Source organism: Schistocerca cancellata, chromosome 2 (assembly GCF_023864275.1).
Source record: "Schistocerca cancellata isolate TAMUIC-IGC-003103 chromosome 2, iqSchCanc2.1, whole genome shotgun sequence".
NCBI lineage: Eukaryota > Metazoa > Arthropoda > Insecta > Orthoptera > Acrididae > Schistocerca > Schistocerca cancellata.
Window position 1 is genome coordinate 247,685,192 of NC_064627.1, and position 20,597 is coordinate 247,705,788.

The window sequence follows — 20,597 nt, forward strand, 5'->3', positions numbered from 1 at the left end:
GCTTTGCGGTTGATCTGTAAATGTAATTACTTCATGTACTCCTCATGCACTATTGCAACGATAAATGTTGACTGAATTGGAAACCTCGAAAAGGGTGTACTATTTTTTCCCAGCACTGTACTGTTGCCGTACATTTCCACTAAATATGCGTGGATTGTTGCAGCGTGGTTTCCCTTCAAAAGCAGAAAACGAATGACTGCACGGTACTCCAGTTTTGTCAATGGGCTGCGCCATCTTGATTTGATTCCTCTAGCGGCGTACTGAGGTACTATCGCGCGGAGATTTCGATGTGTACTGCAAAGATCTATCTGCGCACGAGCGAAATATTATTACACGACTATTTTTTTCGACGTGAAGATTAAGACACTGTACACTGTATATATGTTCGACATTTCTTACAAACAGCATTTCAAATCAGTCTCAAATGGCGCGTGCAGCTGATTATCTCGGCACTTTTCTACGTTTTGCAGCTGTCTCCTGCGCTATCTTGCTTATCGCTCTTGCGATAAGACACTAGACAACAGTTTGGCAGTTTGCAGCGGCCGTCGCTATCGTCCGGAATGATCACTGGCAGGTGAGTTCCACGAACCAGCCAGGTATACAATCACGCGTGGTTAGCGAATTCACAGTAGACACTGGCTTGTTGATAGAGAAATAAGACTGCCACACAAGAAATTTTCTGCCACATCAGAGAGTATTCTAGCGCCATTGTGAGTGATTTACGCCGTCCAGAAACAAAATCCCCGTTTCACACATTATTTTCTCATTGTTACGTGTACTTCGTGGTCGAAAGCCTCTTGAACTGAACGCAGTCTGTCGAGCTGTACATCGGGGAGTACATAAGTGAAGACAACATGTGTCAACATGAGAGACATATTTCCTATCATAATGAGTCAGAGAACTTAGCGAGTTGGTGTGAGCATACTTGCAAAAAGCCTAAAATATAGGCAGAAACAGACTTAGACGGAAAATATGCATGCGTTTCATTAACAGTTAGCGATGATGTGAGCTCTTAAGCCAGTCGCCAAACTGGCAACCTTAAGAAATTCACTGGACCTGACCTCCAATCTCATAGACTGCGGGAACAGGTGTTAAAAGATCTGTGGACCGCTAGGCTAAATCTGTGGTGCGGCCCCTTCCGCGCAAATTTTTGTTTACCAACTAACAAAAAAAGGATTTTATAGCAATTTTAGAAACCTATAATGCAGCATTTATGTGTTTTCTTGTTGGTTTGACCTACTGAGGACGGTTTTTCGTTCTTTCTCTATGTCGGTCTCTTCTTTTTCCTGTGTGTATTTTTCTTTATTTTCTCTTGGTAGCCCTTGAAACTTTTTACTTTTTCTTTGAGTTTATTTCTTTTCCCTATTTCTTTCTCCATTACTTCCATTTCCCTAACGTCTGTTTTAACTTATCTGATCCACGTTTCTGCCAAAGAAAGTTAAAAATTCTTTCTATTATTTTTCTCTCACCTAGTCCCTTTCGGCGTCCATAAAACACAACTTTCTCTTTCTTACTGTGTCCAGTGTTCGCTCTGTTCTTTCATAAATTTCTTTACTACTTCTTAATTTCCATTTCCCATTGTCATTTATCGCTCTCAAAATTTTCCCGACTGTTCTCCTTTCCTCTTTTCCTATTTCATCTAATTGTTTGGCTGTGTTTAACAAAAGAAATTCTGAAGCATGAAGACATTCTGTCATAATGACAGCGTTGTAGCGCCAGTGTTTTGCATTTCTGAATCTAGATTTCTTGTTATACGTTTTGTTAATATATTGGCACTTTCATTTTCCTTGCCGTTGCTAAATTAGCTTCCTTGTCCAAGACATTTATTTGTATTATTTCACGTAGATATTTAATTCTTGTAGTCGCTTTTATTCTTCCATAATCAATAGGAGATCTATCTCCACTGTTGCATCTTCTTTAGATTTAGCTAAGATGGCATTATCGTCTGCAAAAACAATAAATTCTCACATTATGCCATTTTATCACAATTATGATTTTTTTAAAATTTCTCCTTCCTCTTCTGTTCTTGTCCACAGTAGTGGGAACGACCCATTTCCTTGTCTTACAGTAATTATGATCCTAGAAGCCTTGGAGATTTCATCTAAAAATTTAATTTGACATTTGTTCGTTTTATGATTGCGTCCGATTTGTTGTCAGTTCCAAACTCTTTTAAGGTGTTGAATAATGTTACTCTGTCAGTGGAATCATATACCTTTTTCGTGGTTTACAAATGTTATGTAAATCTTTTTGGCGTTCGTTCTAAAACTGATTACAAATTTAAGATTTAAAATTTTTTCCAAATTTGATCTTCCTTTTCGAAACCATTCTTGATAAAATGCTCTTCGCTGATCCATTTAGCTTTACAGCCTCTTTTGTAACGATTTTGAAGGAATTTTGTTTCAAGGGTAGGAGAGAAATTCTTGTACAGTTCTTGGTTCCGGGTTATCTTCTTTTTTGTGGATTGGATTAATCGATGCTGTTTTCTATTCTTCTGGTATAGCTTCTCTTTCCCAGGTTTATTATTTCATTGTACAAAATTTTACTTTGCAGTTGTATGATTTAATTAACTGCTGATGTTAAAAAATGAAAAGAATTGAAATCATGTAGCTGTTCATCACAGTTTCTAGTCATTGCTTGGAATAAATTCATGTTTTTAAAAAAGGACTGAAGTTGATATTCATGTTCATGCAAAAGTCAGTATTTCAAATTTAAAAATCAACATGCTGTAACCAGTAGCAGTTGGTAGTAACATAACTGTTAAGCTTGTGGAAAGAATCGACTTCGGATAAAGGTTCAAAGTGTATTTTATTGTTGTTTGGACTGCAGACACAGCTTATCGTTATTATGTTTACTCTTTGCTTTTATATGTCACAGTTCCTTGTTTGCCTGCGTTCTTGTCAAACTGCGTTTACCTAATTGTGTGGAATAAAACGTTTAAACGAATACTGCTGACTCATTGGATCAGTATTATCGAATAATGGAGCATTTCTACAATTTGGTTATCCCTCGAATACCGAAGAGCGCAGAGGCCCCAGAAAAACGTGTAAAACCAATCTGTGACCTCATGTCATAACATTAAATGGGTTCGGACGACAATGCAGCTGTTACTGTTGCAAGAAGATCTGACAAAGAAAACAGACGACCTTCATGCTCAAATGAACACGAAAGGGCATGAAGTGATCTCCGCAACGACAAGACAGGCCGAAAATTACGACAAGCTGTTTGCTCGACGTGTCTAACGCAGTTTCTAACGCACGAACGAAAGTGCAGATTCCTAAGTTTCTGCCGGAAAAGCATGACTTGCGGTTCGCAATGGACTTAACATGTATACAAAATGATGTTACCAGCGACCGCACGAAGTTTGCTCTAGCTGTCTACAGCTTTGATGCTCCGGCGGTAACAATGATCTCGGATATTATATTGAAGGTACCGTCAGAGCAACAATATCTCCATTTGAGCAAAAGGCTTGTCACACGAATCTGCAAATATTTAGACCAACGCATGAAGAAAGTAACACAGAGTGAGCTTATCGGCGACAGAACGCCATCGGAGTTCTGGCCTCACCTCAGAAGCTTCATCGGAGAAGAGGCATTATCTATAGTAACGCAAGTAGACAACGACGGCATCTCGAGCGAGACAGCCGCTATTCGGAGGGAGCAGCAAACTGACGTCAAGGATCAGCTTAGAAGTCTACAATGTCAAGTAGAAGCGCCGCAGAAACAGTTGTCGGCGCTGACAGTTGGCAAACGGGACTAAACCAGACAAAACGAAAAAGACAGGTGCCCATCATTCCAGAAGAAGCAAAGAGATGATCAAATGGCGCAAGGAAAGCGACACAAGCCGTTGTAGTGGTGCTGAGTCCACTAGATGCACGCGCTTACACAAACGGGTTCTGAAAGCAATGTCAAGCACGTAAGCAAAGTTAATCAAGGCACATTATTCAAGAATGACGCAGTAATTAACGACCGTCCGCCCCTGGTAGCTGAGTGGTCAACGTGACGGAATGTTATACCTAACGGGCCGGGTTCGATTCCCGGCTGGGTCGCTCAGGGACTGAGTGTTGTGTTGTCCTTATCATCATCATTTCATCCCAATCGACAAGCAAGTCGCCGAAGTGGCCTCAACTCGAAAAACTTGCACCAGGCGAACGGTCTTCCCGACGGGAGGCCCTAGCCACACGGCATTTCCATTTCCATTAACGGCCGCTCGACCATATATACTCAGAGAGCCAATCGTGCTTGCTTACATTATCGCACCGGTTATATAAAAGTGGTAAAAAGTAAACCGTTGCTATCTAAGCGACTTGGGTTCTGACGTAAGCACATCAAAGTTGGCCAGGACGGGATCGTGGCGGCAGCCACGCCCATCAATCAACTGGCAGTCAACAATTCGACTGTAATGACGTACGGTAATTGCGAGTCAGAGATAGACCTTGGTTTCAGCAGCAAGTTCAAGCGGAAGTTCTTGCTCGTGAATGCGGCTGAACCGATATCAGAAGAAGATTTTATTAGTCAACAAAGGCTGGAGATAAAACATCAGTGCGGCGCCGATTGCGATGGACAGTGAAGTCATTACAGGTACTATAGGCGGAAGCGCTACAAATAATATCTCTTCAACCCGTAGTTCCATTGCACGGGAGACCAGAAAGGAAGTTGACGGCCAACTAGGTAGAGTGCGGTATACCACGGTGCTCCATATCTTAAATCGAAGCTTGGCCAGCCACGACGATATGCATCCGACCCTTTTGCCGGAACAAAAGCAGAGATTAAAAAGATGCTCCCTCCAAACTGGCGTTATACGCAGACTGAACAGCCCAAGCGCTTCACCATCGCATTTCGTAAAAAAAAAAAAAAAAAAAAAAAAAAAAAAAAAAAAAAAAAAAAAAAATGGCTCTGAGCGCTATGGGACTTAACATCTGAGGTCATCAGCCCCCTAGACTTAGAACTACTTAAACCTAACTAACCTAATCACACACATCCATTCCCGAGGCAGGATTCCAACCTGTGACCGTAGCAGCCGCGTGGTTGCGGACTGAAGCGTCTAGATCCTCTCGATCACAGATGTCAGTAGGAGAAGAGGACGTAACCAAGACTGTAGTAATAACACCATTTGATCTTTTTGAATATCTGCGTAGGTCATGCGGTTTAAAACAATGCCACCCGGACGTGGGGGCACTTTGTGGACGAGGTGTTAAGGGGACTAAGTTTCTGTTTCTTTTTTTTTTTTTTTTAATCTTTGTAATATCCTGAAATTTTGATAAACAGCAGCATCGCATGAGAAACACCTCAGATCAGAGTTTGTCATCATGCGCTAATATGGTCTAATGATAAACGAAGCAAAATGTGTTTTGGACAAGAAGCAGATAACATTACTCGGGCATACAATTTCGACAGCCAGTAGTTGTCCATTAAAGGAGAAGATCGAGGTCATTAAGGACATACCACGCCCAATGGATTTCCAGAAATTACGAAGATTCCTTGGAATAGTGAACTTCTATGGATGATACCTACCAGGAGTAGCGAAGATTCTCGCACCCCTGAGAGCAGCACTTTCAGGTAATGACACCACGGGTCAACATTCCCTGCCACAGACACCCGAGATGCAGCGTGCCTTCGGAAAGGCGAAAAGCACAGAAAGCGGTTGTGTTGTCCCACCCAGTCCGAGTCTCGCCTTTAGCGATAGTGGTAGATGCTAGCCAGCGGTGTATCGGCACAGTTCTCCACCAGTATATCGGCAACAGTTGTAAACCCTTGGATTTTTTTTCTCGTAAGCTCACGGAGTCTCAGACCAAGTGGAGCACATACAACGAAGAGCTGTTAGCCACTTATGAAGCAGTGCGGCATTTCCGCCCTTACCCTGTAGGCCAGACCATTTACAATTAATTTATACAGACCACAAACCAATCCAAACTCAAGGATTGCTGTTCTCCACGACAATTTCGCTAGCTAGAATCTATTGGCCAGTTTACAATAACACATGAAAGACACAGAAAACAAGGTAGCGCATTTTATTTTATTTTTTTTTAAGATTTGGGACCGTCTCTTGTACCTTTAATACACACAACTCAATGCAGCGCACGCTAAGGACAGACAACTCCAGGAAAGGTTACAGAATTATTATACCGCTCTGCAGCTTAAGAAAGTACAGTCATTAGGTGTTGAGGACCTTATCTGTCTTGATGTTTCCAGACCCACCCCAGTATTTTTGTGCCTAAAATGCTGCGCAAAACATTTTTTTACAGTATACACAACCTCACCCACCCTAGCGCAAAAGCAAGCATTAAGCTGATGAGGGGTAGTTATGTGTGGCCCAGTACAAAGAAAGACTGTCGTCAGTGGACGAGAACGTGGATAGCATGGCAGCAGTGGAATGTGATCAGACATCTACACAAGCCAGTAGGAGGGTTCCCAAAGAAAAGGCGTTTCTCTCACGTCCACATAAATATCGTGGCTCCGCTACTGCCATCAGAAGGATATCGCTATATATTTACTGCGGTTGACAGGTACATTCGGTGGGCAAAGACGGTTCCAATCAATGACATATCGTCAGAGATAACAGTAGGGACGCTTTTTTTAAAGGACTGGACAGCCCGTTTTGTCTGTCCATGTCACGTGGCTACGGATCAGGGACGCAATTCGAATCGACGATGTTCATTGCGCTGTCTCAATTGTGCGGTCTCCAGAACCTCCATACACCAAGCTACCACCTGGTAAGTAACGGGATAGTTGAGTGCCGGCATAGAACATTAAAAGCTGCACATATGCTGAGGTGACAGTAATCACGTGATACCTCCTAATATCGAGTCGGACCTCCTTTCTCCCGGCATAGTGCAGCAACCCGACGTTGCATGGATTCAAAAAGCCGTTGGAAGTCCCCTGCAGAAATATTGAGCTGTCCGTAATTGTGGAAGTGTTGCCGGTGCAGGATTTTGTGCACGAAATGACCTCTGGATTATGTCCCGTAAATGTTCGATGGGATTCATGTCACTCGTTCGAATTGTCCAGAATGTTCTTCAAACCAATCGCTAACAGTTGTGGCCCCGGTGACGTGGCGCACAATCATCCATAAAAGTTCCACCGTTGGGAAAACGAAGTCCATGAATGACTGCAAATGATCTCCAAGTACCTGAACATAACTATTTTCAGTCTATGATCGATTCACTGGGATTAGAGAACCAAGTCCATTGCATGTAAACACAGCCCATACCATTGTGGAGCCATCACTAGCTTGCACAGCGCCTTGTTGATAACTTGGAGCCATGGCTTCTTGAGGTCTGCGGCACTCTCGAACTGTACTATCAACTCTTACCGATTGAATTTGGGACTCATCTGACCAAGCCACAGACTCCCAGTCGTCTAGGGTCCAGCCAATAAGGTTAAGAGCCCAGGAAAGGCGCTGCAGGCGATGTCGTGCTCTTAGCAAAGGCACTCGCGTCAGCCGTCCGCTGCCACAGCACGTTAACATCAGATTTCACCGTACTGTCCTAACGGATACTTTCACCGTACATCCCGCATTGATTTCTACGGTTATTTCGCGCAGTGTTGTTTGTTTGTTAGCACTGACAATTCGATGCAGACGCCGCTGCTCTCGGTCGTTAAGTGAAGGCCGCCGTCCACTGCGTTGTCCATGTTGAGAGGTAATTAATGAAATTTGGAATCCTAGGTACACTCGTGACACTGTAGATCTCGGAATATTGAATTCCCTGACAATTTCCGGAATGGAATGTACCATGTCTCTATATCCAACTACTATTCCGCATTCAAAGTCCGCTAATCCCCATCGTGTGGCCGTAATCGCGTCGGAAACCTTTTCTCATGAACCACCTGAGCACAACTGACAGCTCCGCCAATGCACCGCCCTTCTGTACCTTGTATACGCGATACCACCGCCATCTGTATATGTTCATATCGCTATCCCATGACTTTTGTCAGCTCAATATATGTGTCATGGAAACAGTTGGATTTCCGCGCTGGTTCAAATGGCTCTAAGCACTATGGGACTTAACATCTGAAGTCATCAGCCCCTAGACTTAGAACTACTTAAACCTAACTAACCTAAGGACATCACACACATCCACGCCCGAGGTAGGATTCGAACCTGCGTCCGTAGCGGTCGCGCGGTTCGAGACTGTAGCGCCTAGAACCGCTCAGACACCCCGGCCGGCGACCGTAGCAACGAAGTCCTCAAGGAACACAGGAGGCACGAGAGCAGCTGACGAATTCGTTATAAGTATCCGCACATTCCGGGAGTTCCGGTCTACTGCAGGATAGGAGGAGGGATGGGGGCTGTGTAGAAAGCGTTTTCTTTGGACTGCAGACACGTCTTATTGCTATTATGTTTATCTTTTTTTTTTTTGACAGTTCCTTGTTTACTCGCGTTCTTGTCATACTGCGTTTTCCTAAATGCGTGAAATAAACCATTAAAACCAAAAATCGCTGACTCATTGGGTCAATATTATTAAATAATGGCGCATTACCACGCGCTAAAAGATTATAAAAAATACATTACTATTTTCTCTTAAAACGAATTTAGTTAGTTGACGTTTTAATTTCTTGCTATAAAGCCCTCGGTGGTCGCATGATGTTGCTAAAACGACAACTGTCAGTAATCTACGTGTCAGACGATACGGATTTTAAGAAATGTTGTACGTTTCCAGCAATATCTCGTTAACGAACAAAGCTATCTGCAGATAGCTTTCCTCCAAGAGCTTAAGAACTCTTCTTGGCGACAGAAATAAAAAAAACAATATAGGTCTTTTTATTTTGCATGACTTTAGTTGTGGAGCAGAAAGGCTCTCTGTGAGACTGATATGTCTTCAGATAGCTGAAATTTAATTGACATTCTTTTAGAAGTGTTGCAAGTACCACAACCCGATTTCCCAAGAACTTCGCTCAGTGAAAGAGGGGTCAAAATAAGCGGACACATGTCCCGGATTATCCGTAGATTTCTGGCGCTTTCTGAGAAAAGGACCATAAAAGCTTTCGAGGTACTTTATGTGCCTTTTAGCGAGTAAATAATTCAACCACAGCCGTGGCACAGTGGCTATCGTCTCGGGTTGACGCTTTTTGCGCCCCATGTTCGATACCCTATTGTTATCATTATTTTTTGTTTTTGTAATTTAATTTGTCTTCCCACGTCCGTAGAAGAACACCACTCTAATTTTTTCCATTCGTTGTCCTTATTTGCCTGCTAATTGTACATCTGGCGAATGAATTAGAAGAAAAACAATAATTGAATGGAAAAGATATTCGCAATTGTTTTCGTTGAAATTGCTGTAGTGTATCTTGATTCGTACTCGGTTGCAGGCGCAAGTTTTTGGAAAATTCATCCGGTATGTATGGTTTGCCGCGAAATTATTGCCAACGAGCTAAATTTTCAGCAATATTAACGACGTTGCTTTCGCGAATGAGATTCATACGAAGAAATGTCGCTGTGGCAAACCTGCCTTCGTGCGATGCTCGCGGTGTTAGGAATTTCTATGTTTCGAAAGTTTCTACCATCAGTATCATCCAAGAGAATGCAACAAATCTATCTGAAGAGTAAACACAAGAATAAAATGTAAGAATTAATATAAGAACTGATTTAAGAATGTAATGTAAGAATACGAGAATTTAAAAAGATCAAAATCCCTCAAATTAACATAAACAAGTAAAAGAATACGAGAATTTAAAAAGATCAAAATCCCTCAAATTAACATAAACAAGTAATTATATAATAAATAAGCTACTGTTATTATGAACTCCAGTTGTAATTTTATAGTAAATATAACGCCCTTATATCCCCTAACTTGATAAGAACATTCGTATAGAAATCTTCTACAGACAGGAGTAGATAAATGAAAAAAAAAAAAAAAATGAATGAAATAAAAGCAACTATCGGGTTTCGAAAACCGGATGCAAAAATAAGAGACGGCGACATTGGCCATTTTGCCTGCAGGCGGGTTGAGAGTATTGAGCGCTAAAAGACATCTGAATTACGACGAAAACTTTGTCGTTTTCTCAGAAACGGTCGAGGATCCACGGACAAACCGACACAAGCGTTCACTTATTGTGGCTCCTCTTCCACTGCGGAAAGTTTCTGGGAAATAGGGTTATGGCATTCGTGTTCTCCCCGTGGGGTACTACGCTTTTGACAGAGCCGCCCTTGGGGGCGTGGTATTTGAAGGGGGAATCCTGACCTAATTCACATCTGCTGTCCATTGAACATTTCAGCAGAATAAGACCATGTAAAGCAATAACGGGTTTTACGATTATGTAATGGCCCATACCACAGCGTTACAACAAAGTTTCTTTCATTTTAAATTTTTGTGGTCCCGGCACCTAGGCTATAGTAGATTTAGGTTCTCGTGGTTGATATCCAAGGATTTCTTCTGGACTTCCTCTTTTTGCTCATTTAAGCATCTGCTGCCTTTACTGTTTGATCTCTGAAGGTTAACCGTTCGTTTTGTGCTATTTCCTTACCTCTGTTTCAGTCAGTGGTTGCATAAGACTCCGTTGGAAACCCTCGTTAACATCTGGTTTTTTCAACTTATCCAGGTTCCACTTCCGTAATTTCCTACGTTACTGCAGTGTTAATTTGCAGTTCATAATCCGCAAATTATGCACATATTATTTGGTGAGGCCACCGTCCACAAATGAGGAACGTATTGATAAAATTAATAATCGTATACCTTTGCCGGTGAAATGAAATGATCGTATGTAAATGCTGCGATATCCCCTTCGGGGTTCGGCCGCCGTATTGCAAGTCTTGTTGACTCCACTTCAGCGACTTGTGTGTCAGCGAAGATGAAAATGATGATCAAGGATATACACCACCCAGTCGCCTGCCGGGTACCGAACCCAGGCTCCCTTGCGTGGCAGGCGGTAACGCTACCACTGCGCTACGGAGGCGGACAGCGTGCCAGTAATTTCTTATTTATTACACAACCGGTTTAGAAGCCTGAGACTTCATGTTCAGGTGCCACCAACTGCAGACAAGAGAAGAAGCTACTATCGCACAAGAGTTATGGAGATGACATGTCAAAACCAAAGGTAAAGATGTGAAAAATGGTGTACTCATGTAATTATGGAGACGTAAATGTGTGGCGGTCGGCCTAGTCAGACATGGGAGGTCACACCCACGTAAAACAAACGCATAGGACTGAGACAAAGACGCTAACATTGAGGGAGGGATCTGGACGAGTTTGATCTCAACAATAAATAAATAAATAAGTAACCGCACTCATGCGTAGGACCTAGCACTGCGACACCGAAGTGACTAGCGCTGACGGACAGGGAACCAGTTGATCGCGGCGGCGGAAGCGAATGACGTAGCAGACACTGAAGCGGCGAACGGAAATAGATAGCAGAACATGTGCGAGAAACGGGGGCTGACTGGTCCGTCAGCTTCAATAAGTGTGGTTGGCAAGATCGATACCACAATAGGACTACAAGTACACGAATAAATACACTGAAGAGCCAAAGAAACTGGTACACCTGCCAAATAACGTGTAGGGTCTTCACCTGCACGCAGCAGGACTTGACTAATGCCTGAAGTAGCGCTGGGGGGAAGTGACACCATGAATCCTGCAGGGCTGTGCATACGAGTACGAGGGGCTGGAGATCTCTTCTGAACAGCACATTGCAAGGCATCCCAGAAGTGTTCAATAATGTTCACGTCTGGGGAGTTTGGCAGCCAGCGGAAGTGTTTAAACTCAGAAGAGTGTTCCTGGAGGCAATCTGTAGCAATTTTAGACGTGTGGGGTGTCGCAATGTCATGCTGGAATTGTCAAATTGCTTCGGAATGCACAATTGACAAGAATGGATGCAGATGATCAGGTAGGATGCTTACGAACGTGTCACCTGTCGGAGCCGTATCTAGACGTATCAGGTGTCCCATATCACTCCAACTGCACACATCCCACACCATTACAGAGCCTTCACCAGCTTGAACAGTCCCCTGCTGACATACAGGGTCCATGGATTCATGAGGTTGTCTCCGTTCCCATACACGTCCATCGCTCGATACAATTTGAAACGAGATCGTCCGACCAGGTAAACTGTTCCCAGTCATCAACAATCCAAAGTCAGTGCTGATGGGCACAGGCGAGGCGTAAAGGTGTCGTGCAGTCGTCAAGGGTTCCAAAAGCCCATATCGACGATGTTTCGCTGAATGGTTCCCGCGCTGACACTTACTGACGGCCCAGCATTGAAATCTGCAGCAATCTAAGGAAGGGCTGCACTTCTGCCACGTTGAACGATTCTCTGCAGTCGTCGTTCATCCTGTTCTTGCAGGATCTTCTTCCGGCCACAGAGATGTCTGAGATTTGATTTTTTACCGGATTCCTGATAATCATGGTAGACTCGTCCAATGGTCGTACAGGAAAATCCAGACTTCATCGCTTCCGCGGATGTGTGTCCCATCGCTCGTTCGCCGACTATGACTCCACGTTCACACTCACTTAAATCTTGATAACCTGCCATTGCAGCAGCTGTGACCGATCTAACAACTGCGCCAGACACGTCTTATATATGCGTCTCCGACCGCAGAGCCGTCCTCTGCCTGTTCACAAACCTCTGTATTTGAATACGCACCTCTATATCAGTTTCTTTGGTGCTTCAGCGTATAATAACGTGCGAACATGTACGTTCGGCGAAAATGCCTAAAAGTCAACGTGACAGAGTGTATTATAATAAAAAGATGGAAATGGAAATGAAGTTCCATGCTTCTTAACAGAGCATAGGAGAACAATGCGGGAGACCTGCACCGCCGTACTAGGCAAGGTACTAATGGTGGTGGTTTACCGTTGCCTTCCTCCGACTGTAATGCGAATGAATGGTGATGATGATGAAGACGACACAACACCACCCAGTCATTTCGAGGCAGGTGAAAATCCCTGACCCCGCCGGGAATCGAACCCGGGAACCTGTGCTTGGGAAGTGAGAATGCTACAGCGAGACGACGAGCAAGATAAAAAGATAGAAATGCAACTAAAACAATGGTTACTGATATACAAAAATACGTCTAAAAATTGAGCAATAAGACAGCGACATGTGAAGTGTGGTAGGAACCCGCCAGGGTAGCTTAGAGCGCTAATGTGTTCCTTCCTGGACCCGGGTACGCGCGCCGGCCCCGGATCGAAGCCGCCTGGCGGACTAACGGCGAAGGCCAGTATGCTGGCCATCCTGGATGTGGTTTTAAGCGGTTTTCCACATCCTGGAAGGTGAATAACTGGCTGGTTCCCGTGTTCCGCCTCAGTTACACGTCTCGAAGATATTTGAAAAACATTCGCACTATTCAATGGCTTACACTAGACGCAGACAGCTGGGGTACATTAATTCCATCCTGGGGGGTTCGGGTTGGTGGCAGGAAGGGCATCTGGCCGCCCTTTGCACCTAACACTGCCAAATAGTAACAAGACCGACCCCGCATTGCAGTGTGAATAAGGTCTCAAGTAAATAATGATAATGTGAAGTGTGGTATGAGAATGATGTCAACTGTTAAGATCGTTAATCATATTTAGACTTATTTTTAACAGCCAATAGAATGTTTTCATACAGAAAGCTTTATCAGAATGAAACTGATATACACAATAGGAATAACAGTGTAAATAAATAAAACAGAACGGTGCATCCACACAGCATCAGACATTATAAAAATTAGTGAGAAGTAAAAGGAATTATGAACTAGAACTTGGGTATACAAGTAAGGAAACAGCCTACATCTGTTGGATGAGAACAGCAGAAGTCGGGTACAATAGGATAAAGCAACGACTGAGTCTTTAAAATGAAATGAAAAACTATATTAAATACACGGCAGTATCATATGGTTCAAATGGCTCTGAGCACTATGGGACTTATCTGAGGTCATCAGTCCCCTAGAACTTAGAACTACTTAAACCTAACTAACGTAAGGACATCACACACATCCATGCCCGAGGCAGGATTCGAATCTGCGACCGTAGCAGTCACGCGGTTCCGGCCACCGCGGCCTGCCATGGCAGTATCAACATTAAAACAATTTTACAATTACTAAAAAATGGAAACTAGGAAGAGTTAGACAAGTGTGCATCATTTAGCACTTGAAGAAATCATTGTTATTTAGAATAAACATGTGTTTAAGTATATTTTGTTCGTTTAGATAAACTCAATGTTCTGGTACGGATTGTGCAAAATTTCTATTTCTTCAAACATATTAAAGACACGTCTTTTAGGATGGTGGAAAAGGACGCTGGTCTTTTTGTTAATGTCTGTTGATACTCTAATGTATTTAATACAGTACTTTGTCGTTTCATTTTAACGACTCTTTCGTTGCATTAATCTACTGTACCCGAATTTCAGTGTTATCATCTACTATACGCAGGCTAAATTTCTTTTCTCGCCTGCCCTACTTCAAGTTTATAATCCCTTCTACTTCTCACTAATTTTTATTACGTCTGCTGCTGTGTGGATGCACCGTTCTGTTCCATTTGTTTACACTGCTATTCATGTCATGTACAGCAGTTTAATCCTGACCAAGCTTGATATACTAATACTTTGTTTTGGCTCTTTAAGAGGAGCTTATACATGATTACTGATTTTAACGGTTGCCATCATTCTCTTGCCACCCTTCACCTGTCGTAGTCCATTTGTTTAATTTTTAGATGTGCTTTTGTATAATATCAGTACCCCTTCTTTCACTTGCATTTTTATCTTTCATTTTTATTGTTATGCATCCTGCCACGTTGACTTTTAGGTATATATATGGTATATACACTCCTGGAAATGGAAAAAAGAACACATTGACACCGGTGTGTCAGACCCACCATACTTGCTCCGGACACTGCGAGAGGGCTGTACAAGCAATGATCACACGCACGGCACAGCGGACACACCAGGAACCGCGGTGTTGGCCGTCGAATGGCGCTAGCTGCGCAGCATTTGTGCACCGCCGCCGTCAGTGTCAGCCAGTTTGCCGTGGCATACGGAGCTCCATCGCAGTCTTTAACACTGGTAGCATGCCGCGACAGCGTGGACGTGAACCGTATGTGCAGTTGACGGACTTTGAGCGAGGGCGTATAGTGGGCATGCGGGAGGCCGGGTGGACGTACTGCCGAATTGCTCAACACGTGGGGCGTGAGGTCTCCACAGTACATCGATGTTGTCGCCAGTGGTCGGCGGAAGATGCACGTGCCCGTCGACCTGGGACCGGACCGCAACGACGCACGGATGCACGCCAAGACCGTAGGATCCTACGCAGTGCCGTAGGGGACCGCACCGCCACTTCCCAGCAAATTAGGGACACTGTTGCTCCTGGGGTATCGGCGAGGACCATTCGCAACCGTCTCCATGAAGCTGGGCTACGGTCCCGCACACCGTTAGGCCGTCTTCCGCTCACGCCCCAACATCGTGCAGCCCGCCTCCAGTGGTGTCGCGACAGGCGTGAATGGAGGGACGAATGGAGACGTGTCGTCTTCAGCGATGAGAGTCGCTTCTGCCTTGGTGCCAATGATGGTCGTATGCGTGTTTGGCGCCGTGCAGGTGAGCGCCACAATCAGGACTGCATACGACAGAGGCACACAGGGCTAACACCCGGCATCATGGTGTGGGGAGCGATCTCCTACACTGGCCGTACACCACTGGTGATCGTCGAGGGGACACTGAATAGTGCACGGTACATCCAAACCGTCATCGAACCCATCGTTCTACCATTCCTAGACCGGCAAGGGAACTTGCTGTTCCAACAGGACAATGCACGTCCGCATGTATCCCGTGCCACCCAACGTGCTCTAGAAGGTGTAAGTCAACTACCCTGGCCAGCAAGATCTCCGGATCTGTCCCCCATTGAGCATGTTTGGGACTGGATGAAGCGTCGTCTCACGCGGTCTGCACGTCCAGCACGAACGCTGGTCCAACTGAGGCGCCAGGTGGAAATGGCATGGCAAGCCGTTCCACAGGACTACATCCAGCATCTCTACGATCGTCTCCATGGGAGAATAGCAGCCTGCATTGCTGCGAAAGGTGGATGTACACTGTACTAGTGCCGACATTGTGCATGCTCTGTTGCCTATGTCTATGTGCCTGTGGTTCTGTCAGTGCGATCATGTGATGTATCTGACTCCAGGAATGTGTCAATGAAGTTTCCCCTTCCTGGGACAATGAATTCACGGTGTTCTTATTTCAATTTCCAGGAGTGTATTATGGTATTTAGTCTCTTAACGGTGATACCCCCATGTATTTAATGAAGTTTACGTAGTTTCATTTTAACGATTCAGTCACTGCATTAATCCTATTTTAGCCGAGTTTTAGTGTTCTCATCGACTACACGTAGGCTAAGTCTCCTTACTCGACTGCTCTAGTTCTAGCTTTAGCTCCCTTTTACCATTTTCTAATTTTTATGTCGTCTGGCGCTAAGTGGATGCACGGTGCTGTTTTATACGCGTACAATTCTCTTTCTGTCACCTGTATCATTCTGATCTGACAAAACTTTTTATACTAACACTTTGTTTTGACTCTTTAAGACGAGACTACACACGATTACCGATTTTAATGGTTGACATCATTCTCCTACCACACTTCACCTATCGTTGACTTATTGCTCAATTTTTAGACACATTTTTGTATACTATCCGTACCCCTCCCCCCCCCCTCCCGCGCCCTATTTTAGTCGTATTTTTATCTTACATCGTTTTATTCTGAAGCACTCTGATGTCTTTCAGGCATTTTTGCCGAATATTCGTGTTTGTATGATTTTATATTTGTTCTTATATTTGTAGTTCTATTTTGTAACGATCTTATGAACCTACCTTATGTAAGCGGACGGATCAATCAGCCCCCGTTTCCCTCAATTTTCTGACCATCTGCTTCGGTTCCCTACCTCACTGGCTGCTACGCCAGTCGCTTCCGCCGCCGGGGTCAGCTGGCTCCTTGGTCGTCTGCACTAGTGGCTTCCGTGTAGTGCTGGTGAGGCGGACGCTGCGGTTGCTGGTCCTACACCTGAGTGCAGTTACTTGTTTATTTATTACTGAGTTCATCTTTGTCCACATGCCTCCCTGTAGGTTAGCGTCTTTGTTCCAGTCCTACGAGTTAGTTTGACGTGGGTGACCCCGCATGACCGACTGGCCAGCCCACCACACATTTACCTTCCTGTAATTACGTGAGAACACCACTTTTCACAGCTTTACGCTTCGTTTTGGTAGCTCCTCCTCTTGTCCGCAGTTGGTGGCACCTGAAGATGAAGCTTTAGGCTTCGAAACCGATTGTTCAATAAATAAGAAATTACTGGAAACTGAAGCGGATTTTTTATTCTATCTACAAATTCTGGCCAGAATCCACATCTACCTCCGGAAATTTTTTGCGTTTTGAAGTTGCGTGCCTAAATCAGTGTCATCATTATGTATTCTGTTTAAAACTTTCTTGTGTCTCCAGGTCTCTTCTCGTGTACAACATTCTATCGTTATTTCTGAACCAAGCATTATCGATGAATAAATTATGCTCCGTATAAAATTTTACCACGCTACTTTCTCTTTTATTCCTTGCTCCCCGCTCCCCCCCCCCCCCCCCCCAATCCGAGTTCTCCTATTATTTTTCCTTTTCCTAAAACTGAATTCCAGTCTCTCATCACATTTACATTTTGGTCTGAATAATTTCCTTTATCTCATCATGCATCCTTCCAATCTCTTCATCATCTGCGGAACTAGTTGATATATGAACTTTTGCTCCTGTGATGGGTGTTGGCTTCTTGTCTGCCTTGGCTATAATATACATTGGTGTCCAAAACCAAAACAACAAATTTGCAAGGCTGCTTTTATATCTTCACAAAACATTTCCCGTCAGATCACCGAAGTTAAGCGTTGTCTGGATGGGCTACCACTTCGTTGGGTGATTATCCGGTCTGCTTAGTGCTGTTGGCAAGCGGGGTGCACTCAGCCCTTGCGAGGCAAACTGAGGAGCTACTTGATTGAGAAGTAGCGGCTCGTCTCGTAAACCGGCATACAGCTGGGGGAGCGGTGTGCTGATCACAAGGCCCTCCATATCCGCATCCAGCGACGCCTGTGGGCTGAGTATGACAAAGCGGCCGTTCGGTACCGTTGGGCCTTCATGTCATGTTCGGACGGAGTGCAGTTTAGCTGCATTGAGTGGAAACATGGAACGTGACCAAAATTGAAGAGCGCAACTCTTAATCTTCAAAAATTCAGTGTACAGGATTTTTTTTTTTGGCTAACATTGGACCAAGCAACACAAAAAAGAGCGGGAGATCAAATGAAAAACTCGTTAAGCTAGCTGACCAACTCTCGCTTGTGACATCGTAAAGCGAAACTTTTCAATGGGAACGCAATGTTGTCAGAATGTACCGTGATACAACAGTCCGCCAGATACACGACAGGAAGGTGGAAAGCTAATGATCGCCTGGACGGTCAACAAGCAGATGGCAAGGTGGGGTGATCTCAGATTGCAGAGCGACGAGTATCACTATATGGGAGTAAGCGGTGCGAGGCAGGAAGAACAGGAGGCTATTAGTGAGATCGGCGCGGAGTCGACACGTCCGAAAGAAGTGAGTATTTATTCCTACCCTCGTCTCTGGCAATAATTTATTAATTTGAAAAACGCCGAGTTGCACCTTGATAGAGTGTCCACGTTAAAGTGTAGGATCTCTTATACGAGTAAATGGTTGGCTGAATAAAGGTCGAAGGGAGTCAAAGGCGAATTACTCCGTCCAAACAAGTCTGTGAATGCACAGTAGTACCGACCGACCGCCGTGTCATCCTCAGATGATAAAAGTCGTTGAGCGCGTATATGGATGGGCATGTGGTCAGCACACCACTCTCCCGGCCGTTGTCAGCTTTTGTGACCCGAGCCGTCGCTTCTGAATAAAAATACTTTTTCAAGGGGTCCCTCACAAGGGCTGATTGCACCCCTCTTGCCAATAGCACTCGGCAGACCCAGACGGTCACCCATACATGTGCAGGCCAAGCCCGACAGCGCTTAACTTCGTTGATATGATGGGAACTGTGGCAGTAAAGCACTGAGGTTTTAAAAAAAAATCTTCGGTTTCAGGAAAGTTGCCATTTTATCTACGGTGAAATGAATTAAAACTAGGCTATATCTCACATCAGTGGGTAAACTAGAAAACATGAAAGTATGCTTCGCAATATGGACATCAGATTAAAGCGTTCAGAAAAGAGAGGAAGCTGTTGTTTGTTTCCCCTGAAAGTAGTCTGAAATCCAGTGTCATAACTTGACAAACTAAATTTGAGTGTACATCAGTGGCAGTTATATGAAAGTATTCGTTTTCTACAAATCCAGGACAACTGAGAAGGCCAAGTGAAGAGTGATGAGATGGCTTATCAGGTACTTGAAACATATGTACAGAGCAACAAGTTATCGAAAGACACTTGTAGATACTGATAGACTTTAAAAGTCAGACGTAATTCATGTTTTGTTTCCTTTTTCAGTTTCAAACCTAATCTCTTTTTAAATTGATGTTACTTCTGCAGTGTATAAATACTACTTAATGCTGGCAATAAAAGCTTTTCAGTTATCTGCAACCTAGGGCAATAATAAGCACAACCAAATCCCTCATTTGTTTTAGATCCGTCAGTATATACATGCAAAAAATCTGGCCATTTGATATCCAGGTAATTTGTTACAGGGCTGTTGGCTATGAACTCTTGACACATTCTGTCAGGTAGATAAAAAACTTCGCGTTGGCAAGACTGTTGTGCCATATTCGTTACTGAACACTGGTAACATTCGGTCCTTCCGTGTCAAAGGAAACGTAAATCTGAGACGTCTGAAACCTTTTACTAACAGCGGTGTTCGTATGCCTTCTCCTGAGTATCCTCTTTCTGTCAATGTCAGGGCTTATCTTTAAGTATGACGGGATGATTAATCACTGCCGATCTTAGAAGCAGTAACTATTGAAACGTCCCCTTTGAACAATTATACAAGACTGTGCTTAAACTGACACGCAATATTTTTAGCGCAACGCAATCTGACTTTCAAAAATCCCTACAAAAGAATGGCCCTGACTAACATTAACCTATACCTTTCACAAATCACTTACCTCACAAAAATCTTCGTTACTCAAGCTACCCCAATACAGCGAGCGCCACTACTGCCAGCTAAATAAAAGATTCAAACTACTGAAGGGACTAACTACTGATAGGCATAGTTAGCAAATGAAAGACTTTAATAGAGAACAAACAATGTATTTACCTCAATAGTGTTCAAAAGTCATAATGTATATAGCGGTTCATGATATCCATTATTGCAAATTTCAATACTCCGCCATCTCTCGAGCGCTATGTAACGTTGCCAATAAGAAAACATAAACAGCCTACTTACATAAAGAAAACATAAACAGCCTACTTACACTATTTAACGTGTAGTTCTCTTCGGATTTCAAGAGGCATTTCTTTGGCTTCTGTTAGAAAAGCATTATTTGATGACGACTTGATTACTCTTAGGCACTGCCTAATAGCCAGAAATTGAATTACATTTAGGTTTTTTATTACGTCTTATGGGGCGTTTCCAAACAGAAAACTTCGGTAATCCATTATAGAGCGTGTCAGTCCGTAATATAAGATGTGGATGATGTCAGATTGGGCTCCGTATCTGACATGACTTACAACACGTAAG

General features: G+C 43.8%; 1 protein-coding gene across 1 annotated transcript in view; it reads left to right on the plus strand.

The window, feature by feature from the left end:
• Nucleotides 1-527: 527 nt before the first annotated feature.
• Nucleotides 528-20,597, plus strand: part of LOC126152812 (uncharacterized) — a 159,600-nt gene continuing 139,530 nt past the window's right edge. The window contains exon 1 of the mRNA XM_049916030.1: nucleotides 528-574. Within this exon, the coding sequence (XP_049771987.1) occupies nucleotides 561-574 (14 nt within the window). The 5' untranslated portion in view covers nucleotides 528-560. The remainder of the gene's footprint in view (nucleotides 575-20,597) is intronic.